Consider the following 14,223-nt stretch of genomic DNA (forward strand, 5'->3'; position numbering starts at 1 on the left):
CACATCCTTCTTCCCTCCAAGTACCCCCCTCCATTGCTCCAGGGCCCCATTCCCTTTTGGGGGAGCCAAAGAGGTTTGCGGACACTTTCCATCTCCTCAGCTCCCGTCCTTCCCCATACCTCGTCATTTACTACTCTTTTTTCCCAATGTCCCTCTGCCCCCACACCCCATCATTCCACCTCCTGTACCCACCAGTGCTAGGACTTTAGCAGAGACTCTGTGGGGCACTGTCCCCTCCTTGTACCCCATGGGTCTCCCCACACACCACCCTGCATGCAGTTGAGGGGTACGCCCCCCACCCACGAGGCATCCAACAGCTGGACCCCAGAAGTCCCCCGCTTGAAGGATTATACTCCGTAGAGGCCTTGGGAACAGCTCAACATGTGCTATAATTAATAACTTAGGCATGCCAGCAAGGCAGACACACAGAACACACCCTCAGGTACCCTATGTTCCAAAAACCCAGTTGGGTTGGCCAAGTCAGGTGTGGCAAGGGAAGAGGAAACCAGAGGGCTGTGCGGAGAGCTCAGACCTCTTGTGGCCCAGCTGGGGGCCAGAAGGGATCCTAACATTTCCTTCCTTGGAAATCTGAGAAGCTGGGAATCCAAAGAGAGGCTTCCTGCGTTCTGTCCAGCCTCTGGGCTAATGCCTGCACCCCCTCTCCCACTCCTGCTCCTCTGTGAGGAAGGTCCCAAGGCCACGAATCCCTTTGTCACTGTTCAGTTCCCTGAGAAAGCAGCAGTCAGAACCCCTCAAAGGAGCTGAAGGGACCTTGGGCCCCACGCAGCCCAGCCAGTTCAAATGAGAGATCGCTGAATGGAGGGCAGAGCATGCAGAGAGAGAAGGACCCAATCCTCAGCCTCATTGGCAAGCCCGGAAGGTGCTGAATTCAGGGGGCTCAGGCGAAGATGACGTGGAGGTGGGCCTCTTCCGGGGCCCAAAGTTGCCAGGAGTCTCAGTGGAGCCTGAGAGAGCATCGAGGGTAGCTGCATCTCCTTCTGAAGTCATTTTCTTTGTCCATGGAAGAAAAATAGAACCGGGTGATTTGGGGTTTCAGGGTCTAGGGTTTCCCCATGTTCTGAACCTGAGATTCCCTAGTCCATCAGGTCTCATCTCATCCACATACACATACCCCACAGCTTCAGGGCGTTTATCTGCCTTCCGTCCTCCTGCCTTCCTCTCTGCTGAATAGGGGACCAGGCAGCCTGGGTTCAAATCCCAGGTCCAGCACTTCCTAATGGTATGACCACAGTCGAGTGATTTAACTCCTCTGTGCCCAGTTTCACCTTTGGCACAATGGAGAGGACGCTAATACCCCCTCCTGGGGTTGCTATAAAGCATAAAGGAATTAAATAGATAAAGCATCTGGCCTATCATAAGCACTAAATGTTTGTTAAGTGAACACAGTTATTACTATTATCTCCAGCCCCTCCCGTTCTGGGCTTCCTCCACCTTGAAGGCTCCTTGTCCCAAAAGCTAGTCAAAAAGAGAGAAGTTTGCTAAAACTGAAGCCACTCCCAGTCCTGCTCCTCCCTAGCGAGGTGACCACATTACAGCCCATAGCCAGCTTCAGTCACCTTGTTAAAAAAAAAAGTCAGCCATACCCTATAGGGTGTGACAAAGCCAACATCAGTGCAGTAGTAGCACAGTGTAAGCTGGAGACCTAACAGCTGCTTCATTTTCATTTCAGCCAACAGCACAGCTTTCTAACACTTGTAAAAGAAACTAGAATTGAAAGCAAGGACTGGAACAGATACTTGCATACCCATTTTCATAGCAGCATTATTCACAATAGCCAAAAGGTGGAAGCAATCCAAGTGTCCATCAGTGGGTGACTGGATAAACAAAATGTGGTATATACATACAATGGAACACTATTCAGCCTTAAAAAGGAAGGAAATTCTGACTCGAGGTAAAACATGAATGAACCTTGAAGACATTATGCTAAATGAAATAAGCCAGACACAAAAGGATAAACATTGTATGGCATTATTTCTCTATAAAATGTCCAAAAAAGGCAAATCCCCAGAGACAGAAAGTAGAGTGGTGGTTGCTAGGGTCTGGGGGGAGGTAAGATTGAGAAGTTAATGTATAGTGGTGACAGAGTTTCAGTTTTTCCAAGATGCAGCCTGGAGATGGATGGTGATGATGGTTGTACAACATGAATGTATTTAATGCCACAGAACTGCACACTTAAAAATGATTACAACGGTACATTTTATGTATATTTTCCACAATTCTAAAAAAGAAACTAGAAAAGATCACTAGAATTTACAACTAAGGAAAAGAAGCACCCTGCAGTGTGTCTAGCATGCTCCCATTTGTGTTTAAAAAGGTGAGCATACACATTTGCTATTTTCACCTTTGCTTGCATTTTCCAAGAAGCTCCTAACAATGGTTAGTTACTCTGTGTGGGTAGAGAGGGAGACCAGTGGGTGGAGAAGGGTTAAGTGATAGAAGAAAATACTATTGTATATATAACTTTGACATATGGATGTATTTCCCCAAAAAAATTTCAATTAAAAAAAATATGGGCAGTCAGTTGGCTCAGTTGGTTAGAGCACAGTGCTCATAACACCAAGGTCGCCAGTTCGATTCCCACATGGGCCAGTGAACTGCACGCTCCACGACTAGATTGAAACAACTACTTGACTTGGAGCCTGATGGGTCCCAGAAAAACACACTGTTCCCCAATAAATAAATATAAACATATCATTTATATATTATATAAAAATATGATAAATATAATATATATAAGAACAAAAATACTGAGAAATAAATTGTTTTTCTGTTTTTCATTGTTTCATTTTAAATATCTTTGTAAAAAAGGAAAAATCACCAGGCTAGTGCCTTAAGCCTCGTGGCTTCTCACGGAAAATTTTAGAACTTGCCCTGCCTGCTGGCTTTTTCCTAACAGTTCAGGATTTGTTCCCTGAGCAGACCTCTGAGGTCTGAAGAGCCTGGCGCCAAGCTCCTTCCTTGTCACCACCTGTTTACTAGTGACTGGTGGGCCTGTTTAAACTTCCCTGCTTCTTGCTCCAGAACTCCAAACTCAAGTCTCCATCTGCTCCTGGGCATCACTGGGTGAGGTGGCCAGTCCCATGTCCCTCCAAGCTTGCCCCTCCGTAGAACTCCTCCAGGCCTCCTCCTTCTCCCTCAGCTCGCTTATCGAATCCAAAATCAATGCCGTGTTTCCCATCCGCAGAATCTACCTGATCTGCATCTGTTGCTTCTTCCACCTCCGCTGCCAAGACCCTGGAACAAACCACTTCACGTACTCGGCCCATTACGTCCACACTCTCCAAATCTGTCCTTCCAGCAGCCGCCAGAGGGCGCCTGTGAGCATCTGACTAGGTTACCCTCCTCGGCTCTGAACCCTCCATGGCTCCCACCTCACTTGGGATAAAAGTTAAAGTTCTCCGCGGGCGTCCCTAACTCCCCACTTCGTTCCATCCCAGTTATATGGGCCGTGCCAAGAACGTGTCCTGAGCTTGGATCAATCTTCCACAGCTACCTCCTGTTTGCCGCCCATCTCTGAGACATCTTGGATCTTCTAAGTGAGAAATGAGCTTCCTGGTCACTCCTAGCCCATGTACTATCATCTGATCCCCCCACAGAATTAAGAAGCTCTGAGGGAGTGCGGCTTCGTCCTGTTCTTGTCCAGACACCTAGGAAGGGTGTGTTGACTAATCCAATCCTCCCCCCGTCCCCACCCCAACCCCCACCCCTACTTCCCATCACGGTGCCTCAAGCGGACTAACTGTACCCCAGATGCCCTGACAGCAGTCCTAAGGCGTCCACTTGTCCAAATGGGACCTCTGAGGCCACCTCAAGTGGGACCACCTGCTCCCCAGAACTGTATCTCTCTCTGTGTGGAGAGGAACAGCTGAACATTTTCTTTATCCATGGTGTTCCATGGCTTAGATGTCTCTAATTTAAACAACAAATAGTAATAAAGTACAAAGACCAAGGCCACCCCAAGATTCAGCTATGCAGAGGAGTCCTATAGACCCAGGTTCAAATCCCAGCCCGTGTGATCTGGGGGAGCAACACCCCTCGATAAAGAATGTGTGTGCAGTGAGAGTCCTTCCCCACTAAAATGGAAATACACAACTGGGACATTTAAGCTGAAGTCCCAGAAGCTGAACGCAAAAGTAGGCTTTTATTTATACCAAGAGGGGACCACAGTGTGCATCAGATTGTCACAAGGCTCCATGACCCCCCAAAAACTACTAGGTCACCCTGAGTCCCCTCTGTCACCATTCTGGGGGGTTGGCCCAAATGAATGCAAAGGCAGTGCTGACCCTGACAGCAAGCACACCCACAGGTCTGCCCATCAGCCACATGGAGGCCTGGACATGGCTGCCTCCAATCCCCGAGGATTTCTCAGAGCCAACTCTGAACTCACAAACAAATCCCTGCTCGGCGATTCCGGGCTTTTTCGAGGCCCCTAAAACTCAGAGAGAGCAGGTGGACCAAACCCGGTGGTGGCCCTTGCCTCCCTGGGGTTAAGACAGTCAGCAGAAAACAGGGACTAATAAATGAAATGACTTACGGTCGAGATGGCAAACAGGGAGTTATCGAAGGACATGTCTGAAAGATAAAGAAAGAGGAAAACCAGAACTGGAGCCAGTTTAAATTCCCTGCTCCATGTCCTCCCCCCAAGCCCACAGGCACAATGTCAACCCAGAGCAAGGGATGGGATCCATCTCCCAGAATCCTCTTTGCTCCCTTCCAGCCCATTCTGCAGGGTGAACCGTTCACAGCTGCAAATTCACAGCTGCAAATTGCATCGTGTCCCTCTCCTGCTCCAAGTCTTCCTTCAGCAGCCTCTCACTGCCCTCCAGAAAACGGGTGCCTCATCTCAGCTCCCTTTATCTGGAACATCTTTCAGCTCCTCCCCACCACAGTTTCTCCCCAAAGTGCCTCATGCATGTCTCTGCTTAAACATCATTTTGGGGGGGAATCACCCGCCTAGCCCCAGACAGGTCTGGCTGGCCATAGGCTGTTTTCCCACTGGAATGTGGGCTTGTGGGCAGAGACCACCTCTGTCTTGGTCATTGACAGAGCTCCCCCAGATCTCAACACACAATAGGTGCTCAACAAATGTATGGGGCAGTGAAACAAGTAGAGAGAACGGAGTTTCTCCGTTAGGGCCTCTTCCCGAGCGTCGTACATCACAAACTGGCTGCCTCTCGCCCCCTGGTGGAAGCCGGCAGAACGACACGTTTGGACCACAAGTGGGACTCCATTTAAGGACGGCACCAGGCACTGTGAAAGCACCCGGCTGCCCTGGTGGACAACACAGACTCAGTCTGTCCCCATGGAGATGACAGCCCCGCGATGGAGGCGAACATTACATACACAACAAGCAATGATTACTTGATTGTGTTTTACTGAGGGGTAAGAATGACAGGGTGCCTGCCCAGCAGCCGCCAGAGGGCAGCATGGTTACTAAGTGGAAAGTGCAGATCCTGTCTAGGGAGTCAGGGGAGGCTTCCTGGAGGAGGTGATCTTCAGAATGAGACCAGAGGGATGAAGAGTGCTCTAGGTAGAAGGCAGAGTGTGTGAAATGCCTGAGGATGGGGCAAGGAGAGAAGATGAGAAGTGAAACCTGGGGGAGGAGGTGAGTAGGAAAGGGGAAGGATGTTTTCTTGACCCTTCAGGAAAGTCATCAGCGCTAGAAGAGGTTCAATAGTAAATAGTGAGGCCTGATGGCATTTTGAGGCACCCCCCCACCTGGGGGTGGAGGGCGGGTACAGGAGGGAGAAGGAAACACAGACCTGTGGTGGTGAAGTTGATCTGGGCCCAGCAGGATTCTTGCTCTCTGCAAAGGGATTCAGGAGACAGTGATGACTCACCCATCTCAGGCAGGAGGCTTGTTCCAAGGCCCTCAACTTGACCTTCACTCCCCACCCACTCTCATACTCTCGTATCCTCTCAGATCGAAATTCTCTTGCAGGAGCCCCACAAGCCCGATGAAGTCATGATTAGATCTTGGGGCTGCTGCTAGCTCTCTGCCACCAGGCAGCAGGGTGTCCTGGCCTTAGGAGAAACTAAGTCCAGGACCAGATGGGACACCCTAATGTCCAGGAACCAGGGCATCAAGGTGGGCACTGCACAACCCCAGGGGACACCACTCGCCTCACCCCATTATCAATTTCTAGAGTGACTAGACCCTTTGGAAGTAAGCGGAAGGCTCAGCTACTTGCTCCCTGTGTGACTGAGTGCTGTGTTTCAGTCTCCTTGTCTGTAAAATGGGACTATTCATAATGCCTGCTTCCAAGGCTGCTATGAGGATAGTGGGAGCTCCAGTTTCAAAGTCTCCTAACGCAGTGCCCCACACACCTGTTCTTATTAAGAGGCCCTCCCATCAGAGGGCACTGTTTGGAGTGGAGCTGTCACCCAGCCAGGGAAGTGCCCTTACTGGCCAGCTTTCAGCATCCCTAACACCCATCAGGAACTCTGCCCTGGGTCTGATTATTTCTTTCCCCCAAACCACCCGCTGAGGGTCTTCAGAGATGGTCTCACCTTTTCTTCTGCAATTTTTTAACTTTCACTGGGGACAAAAAATAAATAAGCATTTGTTAGATTTTGGTCCTGGGGGCATCCTGGTTGCAAGTTTCTAAAAGCCAAGAAACCAAAAGCCCCCCTCAGACATTTCTAACCCAGCCTTGCTTTCTCCGCTGGCAAATTTGCTACTCAACAGGAGAGTTACTGCAAAAATTAATTTTCCCCAAGTACATTAGTAATGTGTGTTGCTAAATACTTGAGAAAGCATGTAAAAAAAATTTTTCCCCCTCCAAATTTTTTTTAATATTAATTTTAGTGGGTGCCAAGGGCAGGGTAGGGAGATGGGGAGTTAGTGTTTAATGGGGACAGAATTTCCATTTTGGAAGATGAAAGAGTCCTGGAGATGGATGATGGTCATAGCTGCACAAGAGTGTAAACGTGCTCAATGCCACTGACATGGACACTTAAAAAGAGTTAAAATTATAAGTCTTATATTATGTATATTTTACCACAATAATATATATAAATTTCCCCTGCCCACCACCAATGTTGTATTTCTGGAGGGTTCTTCACTGCTAAGTATTATAGTAAGACCTCCTCAACGCCATGCTCCTAAAAAGTGAGTGGGAGTGGGAGTGCATTCACATGTTCCAGGGGTGGCACATTGAAGCCGGTGGACCATGCTTTCTTTGCTGACTGGTTACCTTTCCTGATCACCACGGCCATGGTCACCAGTCCAGCAAGGAGGAGGAAGGCTCCAGCCAGGCTCAAGGAGAATGGCAGGATCCATGTGGCTGCTAGAGGAAAACGGAAAAAGAGAGAGTGGTCAGGGCATGGAGTTGTGACAGGGAGGAGGGACACCTGTCATTCCTGCAGGTTATCTTGGGGGAGCCATCCTGCCTCCCATAACCCCCAACTATGTGGCTTGGATGTAGCTGGACCCTAGAGACTCAGCAAACCTTGTGTTTAGCCAAGTAGCATAGTCGTTCCCCTGGTCATCATGAATGATTCAGGGATGGGCATGTGACCCAAGCTGAGCCAATGAGAGCTAATTCTGGCACTTCCGATAGACCACTGGGAAGAGAGGTTTACTCCTCTGGCCAGTATTACAAAGCCAGTAGGATATACATCTGGAGCTGGCGGGCACGATTTTACCACCATGAGGGGTAGGGCTTGCCTGAGAATAAGACGCAGGAGAAAGCAGAATTGAGAGGTGGCAAAGGAGTCCTGACACCTTTGGGCACTGGATCCAGCCATGCCTGAAGTCAGAACGTGAACTGACTTCAGTTCAGTGAACCAACAAATCCCCTTTTGTTGCTGAAGCCAGTTTGAATCAAGTTTTCAGTTACTTGCAGCCGGAAGAGTCCTGCTGGCTTCAGTCTGGATATCAGGGGGTCAGAGGACATCCACCCCAGCCTCACAGTGGACCCTGAGGCCCACGCAGATGTCAGCCGCAGAAGCAATGAAGCCCCAGCTTGAGATTCCTTCTCTGGAAAGGATTTGGAATCCCTTCCCTGGAGAGAGAAGGGATCTCTCAGGGCAGCCAGGAGCAGATGCCCTGACCCCAGTGGAGGTCAGGAGCTAAGCCAGGAGGGGGAAGGAGAGATGCACACTTGGTATTCTCACAGTGTTAGCCCTTGTTCATTCATTCATCTGGGGCAGCAGTGGGGTTGTAACCTCCCCACACTGAGACCACAGGACCAAGGTGATAGAAGGGGGCCTTTGACAGTGGAACTCAAGGCCAGAAAAGACACAGAGACTATTCTGTCATCACAACATGTGAGCCTCTGCTGGCAAAAAAGTTCTCTTTGCAGCTAGAAAGTCCCAGCTGATGGTGACACACAGGCTCCACCTGGAGGCTCCTCCATCCCTCCCACTCCTGGATCCAGAGCCCACCCTGCCCCTCATCCTGGAAAGACCACAGAAACACAGCAGTCCTCCCAGGACTCTATCCCACTCAGATAACAAGCCAGAGTCTCTGCTGTAGCCACAAGGCCCTGCACAATCCTTGTGGCCATATCCCTGCTCTCGTCTCCCTCCACTTTCTTCCCTGCTCACTAGGCTTCAGCCAAGGGCGCCTCCATGTTCCTCAAATACACCAGGTGCATTCCAGCCTCAGGGGTTTTGCACAGTCTGTTCCTTCTACCTGGAACCCTCCTACCCCAAACACCCATGTGGCTGGCTCCTTATCATTTAGGTCTTTGTTCAAAAATCACCTCCTCAGAGAGGCCTTCCCTGGCCACTCTCCTCTGCACTTAAAATGACACTTCACCAGGCTGTATTTCATCCTTGGCACTTTACTTGCCCTCTGCCGGCAGGCTGTATATTTATTGGACTCCTTGTTTATCGTCTGTTCCCATCCCCTCTCAATGTCAGCTACAAGAGGGCAGGGACATTGTTTCGTTTACTGCTGAAACTGCATTGCTAAGGACAGTGCCTGGCACACATACACACAAATGTATATGGGCAGGAGCAGGGGGGGCGGGTAGCAGAGCATGGAGGTTTAATGCCTGGGGTTTGGAGGCCAGTGGAACCCCAGCTGTGCCTCCTGCTAGCTGTATGACTTGGGAAGTCCCTTTATCTCTTGTGCCTTGGTTTCCTTATCTGCAAAATGGGAAGAATTATTGTACCCACCGCATGAGGATTATAGAAAAGGTGAGTAAGTCCTGGCAAGTTGGAAGCCTGGCTCATCCTGTGATGACTTCCAAGCAGAGGGATTGGCATATGGAAAGGCGTGGCAGTGAGAAAATGGAGCCCCGGGCAGTGAACATCAATGGGTGGGTCTTACCTGGGAAGGAGACATTCACGGGCTCACTGCGGTCTGACAGCTGAGGTTTCCTGTGCTCGCCTAGCACACCGTACTGGCAGTAGAATGTTCCTCCCGCAGCCTCCCTGCCGCCACTTAGGTTGAAGGTGACCCCAAGCTGGTCTGCAGGGGCCTGAAGGAACTGGACCAAATTCTCCTCTTGGTACAGCGTAAAATTGGCCCCTGGGAAGCCCCTGGGGGCCATGCATTCAATGTAGATGGGGTCCTCCTGGCTGCTGGGGTGTGGGGGTACCAGTAGGATGGATGGCGCTGGGATTGCCATGGAGCCTGCAATGCAGAATAAGGGAGGGTGGGTGGGTGGGTAGCTAGACAGGAGGCCAACCTGGCTGTGTCCTTGGGCAAGTGGCTTGCCCTCTCTGGGCCTTGGTTTTTATGTACTACTGGAGGCTAGTCATCCCACCCCCACTGCAATGTTGAGGGAATCAAGTGCCTAGCATGTGGTGAGGGGTCACTGCTTTTGAGTCATGTTATTATAGCAACAATGGCTGTTACACAGCGACGCAGTTACACTCTTGTTCCTTCAATCAACAGCACTGACTATATGCCAGGCCCCGTTTTAGGTGCTGGGGACAGAGCAGTGAGTGTAACAGGCAGGCAGGCAGACATACATGCCTGCCTCAGGGAGCTGAAGTTCTCAAGGAGGTAAGGAGTGCTACGCAGCACATCAGAGTAATGAGAAGGCTGTGTTAGCTGGGGTGGCCGCACAGGGCTTCCCTGAAGAGGTGACACAGAAAGAGCTGGGAGAAAGCATTCAGGCAGAGGGAACAGCATGGGCAAAGGCTGGGAGACTGGGAGGGGCTTGGGGTGTTCCAGGAGGCCAGGGTGGCTGGAGGGGATGAGTAGGGAGAGAGCGGGAGGGGAGGACAGAGAGAGGGCTTCTATCTTGCTTCCCAGGCTGTGGTAAGGAATATGGATTTCCGAGTTCGGTTTTCTGTAGGAGGGACCAATGTCTCCCCAGCTGCCCAAGTCTCCTGAGCAGCGTGTCTGGCTCAGGTGAGGGCTACAGAAGTCCTCCCTTGTCCCCCGGCAGATCTCCTGCTGCCCTGGCCTTGGAGGCCGCAGGGTCTCGGCAGGCTGAGTCATAGGGCATGGGCCCCACTGTCTCCAGCCGGGTGCTGTTTCTGATATCCGTGATGTGGGGGTAATGAGGAGCCCAATAAGAGAAAGCCACTCTCCTGGGGCATTTCCAAGGCTCTAGGGCAAATCTGTCAGGGCTCAGCCTTCTCCAGCATCTGGGGAGGGCAGCCCCGCACTGGTTTCTGCCCCCAGAGCAGAGGCCAGGTGGGTGGGCATCAGGGGGAGCGGTGTCGGGGTGGTGCAGGGGTGGCAGGCTCACCAGCTGCAAAGAGCAGGACAGTCCAGGGCATAGCTCCTCCTGCGTTTGGCCAAGCAATCTGGCTGAGGCCAGCGCAGCCCACAGCTCGCCACAACTCCTCCTGTGAGGCCAGAGAAGGGAAAGGAGAAGCTGGGCTAATTTGAGTCGAGTGTTTCCTCATTGGCAGGAAGTTGCACACACACTAGGGTTCTGAAAGGGACTCTCTCCTCTCCCCACCCCTTCCATGGACACACAGAAGACCCTGGCATCTCTCCGTGTCTTGGTGGCCATGGTTCTGCAGATAGGAGAGACAAACAGATGAGATGGTTGGGGGTGTGTATATATTTTTTCTAACCCTGAGAGGACATTCCCTGAGAGGAAATGAGGAAGGCCAAGGGCCGTGGACTGTTTGGGAAACTAACTCATGCCCAAGACACACACCGCAACCCAACCAGTGCCAAAGTTCATACACACGTTGGGCAGAGGTGGTAAGGCGTGGTGGTTAGAGCTTGGCCTCTGTGACCTCAGGCAAGACACGGTCTTTCTTTGAAGCCTCATCTTGCTGCTCTGTAGAATGGGGCTAAAAGCAGATAAAAGATCCAAAGAACTCATGGTTTTAAGTGCAATGCCTAGTGGGGTGTGAGCCCTCCCAATGTGAAGCCACAGAAAAGAAAAGCCTCAGGAGCTTCACCAGCCAGGTGAAACACTAGTTCCAGAACTGAGGTGATGATATACTTTGCAGGATAAATTGCCTCCCGTTTACAGAAACTTCCAAAGGTCTCTCTGACCAGTAGGTTTGCTTAGGTCTCTAAACATTTCTATTCACATCAAGCAGGTCCACCTGGAGGTTTACACCCAGGAAGGATGCGAGTGTGTGGTTACCAAACACCAAAAAGGGCATAAGAGTAGCCTTTTTTCTTTGGACACACAAAGCTCATTCCAACCTCAGGGCCTTTCCACATGCTGTCTCCCCTGCCTGAGCTACAATTCTTATCACCCTGATCAAATCTCACTTTTCCTTCAGGTCTCAGCTTAAATACTGTGTTTCCCCAAAAATAATACCTAGCTGGACCATCAGCTCTAATGCATCTTTTGGAGCAAAAAGTAATGTAAAACCCGGTCTTATATAATTATAAGACCAGATAATATAATAGAGGTCTTGTATTAATTTTTGCTCCAAAAGACGCGTTAGAGCTGATGGTCCAGCTAGGTCTTATTTTCGTGGAAACACGGTATTACATCTGGGAAATCTTCCCAGATCCTTCTGAACTTAGGAAAAATCCCCTTGCTAAAATCTCCCATAGTGCCTTGTAATTTTGTTTTCTTGCAATTAGCATGCTTGTTATTTCCAACAAATTTGCCCATTTCATTTGTTGTCAAAATTTATTGGTATAGAGCTGTTCATAGTCCCTTGATATCCTTTTAATGTCTGTAGGGTCTGTAGTGATGTTCCCTCTTTCATGCCTGTTGATAATGTGTTTTTTCTCCCTCTCTCTTTTCTTGATTTGTCTTACTATGGTTAATCACTTGTATTAATCTTTTCAAAATAGCAACTTTCGACTTTGTTTTTTTTCTCTATTTTCCATTTCTTTGCTTTTTGGTCTTACCTTTATTTTTTCTTTCTTCTATTTATCTTGTGTCTAATTGGCTCTTCTATTACCTTCTTAAGATGGAAGCTTAGATCACTGATTTTAAGCCTTTATATTCTAATATAAGCATTTAAAGCTATACACTTCCATCTCAGCACTGCTTTAATGACATCTCTCTCATATTTTGATATGTTGTGCTTCATTATCGTTAGAAATGTTATCTTATTTCCCTTGAGAATTTTTCTGACCCATTTTTATTTAGAAGTTGTGTTGCTTAATTTATAAATATTTGGGCTTTTTTGATAACTTACTGTTAGTGGTTTTTTAATTTAATTCCTTTGTGGCCAGAGAATATACTCCATATAATTTCAATCCTTTGAAACGCATTGACTTTTTAATGGCCCAGCATATCTTGGTCCACATTCTATGTGCAGTTGTTTGATATAATATTCTATAAATGTCAATTAGGTCAATTAGGTCAAGGTGGTTCACAGAACATGCTTGAATGTATTGAATTCATCCAGCGCTCTTCCTCCAGAGGCACAGGGCTGGGGTCCTTGCTGTCTCCTGCAGTTTCCCAATGCCTACCAGTGCTTGGCACACAGTGAACCATAAATATCTCGATTGTGTGAACCTGAAAGCCAAAAAACATTCATTCAGTCTATTTTTGTGGTCCTATCCTATGGGTGTAGAAGACAGAGTTGAGAGATTCCTTCCAGATATCTGAGTCCAAAAGCCTGAGGAGATGGAGGAGGGGCATTCTAGGTAGAGGGAATACTGTATATACAGGGCTTTAGATATCTGTAAAGACTTCATCTTGAGAGCATTTAGTATGGTGCAGGAATCTATAACCTGGAATTCTGAGTTCGGAAAAATACTGACACACACCGGTATTGGTCAGCTCTCACACTGCTGTCACCGTTAAGAGGGACAACTGAGGAGTCGTGGGCAGGGTGAAGGGAAATCAACAAGAGATGGTGACTCCTGGGGGCCTGGGGGCTGTTACCAGCCCAAGTCTGAAGTTGCTGGGGAGGAAGCAGTCCTGGCATTTGGAGAAAGCTGGGATTGCAGGCCTTGGTAGAGATACAGACCAACAGGCGGGGATCCAGGGGCTATATACCTAGACTTACCTCTCCTCCAGTCCTCAGGTCTCCTGCCTGGGCTGAACCCAAGTGGCCAGGTTGATCCAGTGTATAGAGATCACCCTCCTGGGGCACGGAGTGGTGCAGGGAAGGATGAACAGCTCTGGTGTGGGGTACACAATGACTGCTGAGCACATACTGTTGGAATCTTTTGGTTGTAATCTCGGGGGATCCCTGAACTTCAGAAGTCAGTCTGCAAACTCCTCATGGTTGTAAGAACCCTAAGCTAAGATTCTAGGCCAATATTACAAAAGGACCTTACATGCTGTGGCCTCTGCTGACAGCTCCCATCTCTTCTCTGGTTACTCTTCTCACCCTCATCACCCCCTCACCTCCTTTCTGCCCCTGGAGCCCTGTGAATACTTTCTGACCTCAGGGCACTGTTCTCTCTCCTCGCCTTCTCCTGTCCTTTCTACTTCCAGTCTGAGCATCAATGCCACCTCCTCAGGGAAGCCTTCCCTGACTCCATCCATGCCAAATGAGCCATACTACCTACAACCCAGCATTGCCTTCTTAGTGCCTGTGACTACCTGAAATCATCTTAGTAGAGTGACACTAGCATGATAGCTCCACAAGGACACAGACAGTGTCTGTTTGATTCACAATGTCAGACCTCAGTAAATATTTGTTGAATGGGGAAGGGGAAGAGTTTTTGTTTTTGTTTAATTGAGGGAAATAAGAATCACCCATTCAGAGCCCAGATGTCAGTGAAAATGAAGGAATCATTAGCTCCAAGTCCCTCCAGAAACATTGACAAATCAAGCAAAAACAGTCAGAATCAATTTTATCTGAACTCTAGAAAAGAGCCAAAGGTTTATGCCAACCAAGCAAATGCTC

The 14,223-nt window shown here is 49.2% G+C and overlaps 1 protein-coding gene across 1 annotated transcript; it reads right to left on the minus strand.

Annotated features, from left to right (window-relative positions):
- Positions 1–369: 369 nt before the first annotated feature.
- Positions 370–12,845, minus strand: LOC308508744 (protein HIDE1). The gene is made up of 8 exons (XM_081075964.1): positions 12,556–12,845; positions 10,677–10,776; positions 9,302–9,607; positions 7,218–7,310; positions 6,532–6,559; positions 5,784–5,827; positions 4,556–4,593; positions 370–1,011 (listed from the first exon to the last, which is right to left on the minus strand). The coding sequence occupies exons 2-8, from the start codon at positions 10,705–10,707 to the stop codon at positions 862–864; spliced, it is 690 nt and encodes a 229-aa protein (XP_080932090.1). The 5' UTR covers positions 10,708–10,776; positions 12,556–12,845; the 3' UTR covers positions 370–861.
- Between the last annotated feature and the right edge of the window lie 1,378 nt (positions 12,846–14,223).

Source organism: Rhinolophus hipposideros, assembly GCF_964194185.1.
Source record: "Rhinolophus hipposideros genome assembly, chromosome: 16".
Lineage (NCBI taxonomy): Eukaryota > Metazoa > Chordata > Mammalia > Chiroptera > Rhinolophidae > Rhinolophus > Rhinolophus hipposideros.

Coding starts and splice junctions, on each gene's coding strand:
- LOC308508744 (XM_081075964.1), bottom strand. CDS start 10,707: ATGCCCTGGACTGTCCTGCTCTTTGCAGCTG. Junction 5,828..6,531: donor AAAAAATTGCAGAAGAAAAG/GTGAGACCATCT, acceptor ATCCCTTTGCAG/AGAGCAAGAATCCTGCTGGG. Junction 1,012..4,555: donor CCCTGTTTGCCATCTCGACC/GTAAGTCATTTC, acceptor CCATGGACAAAG/AAAATGACTTCAGAAGGAGA.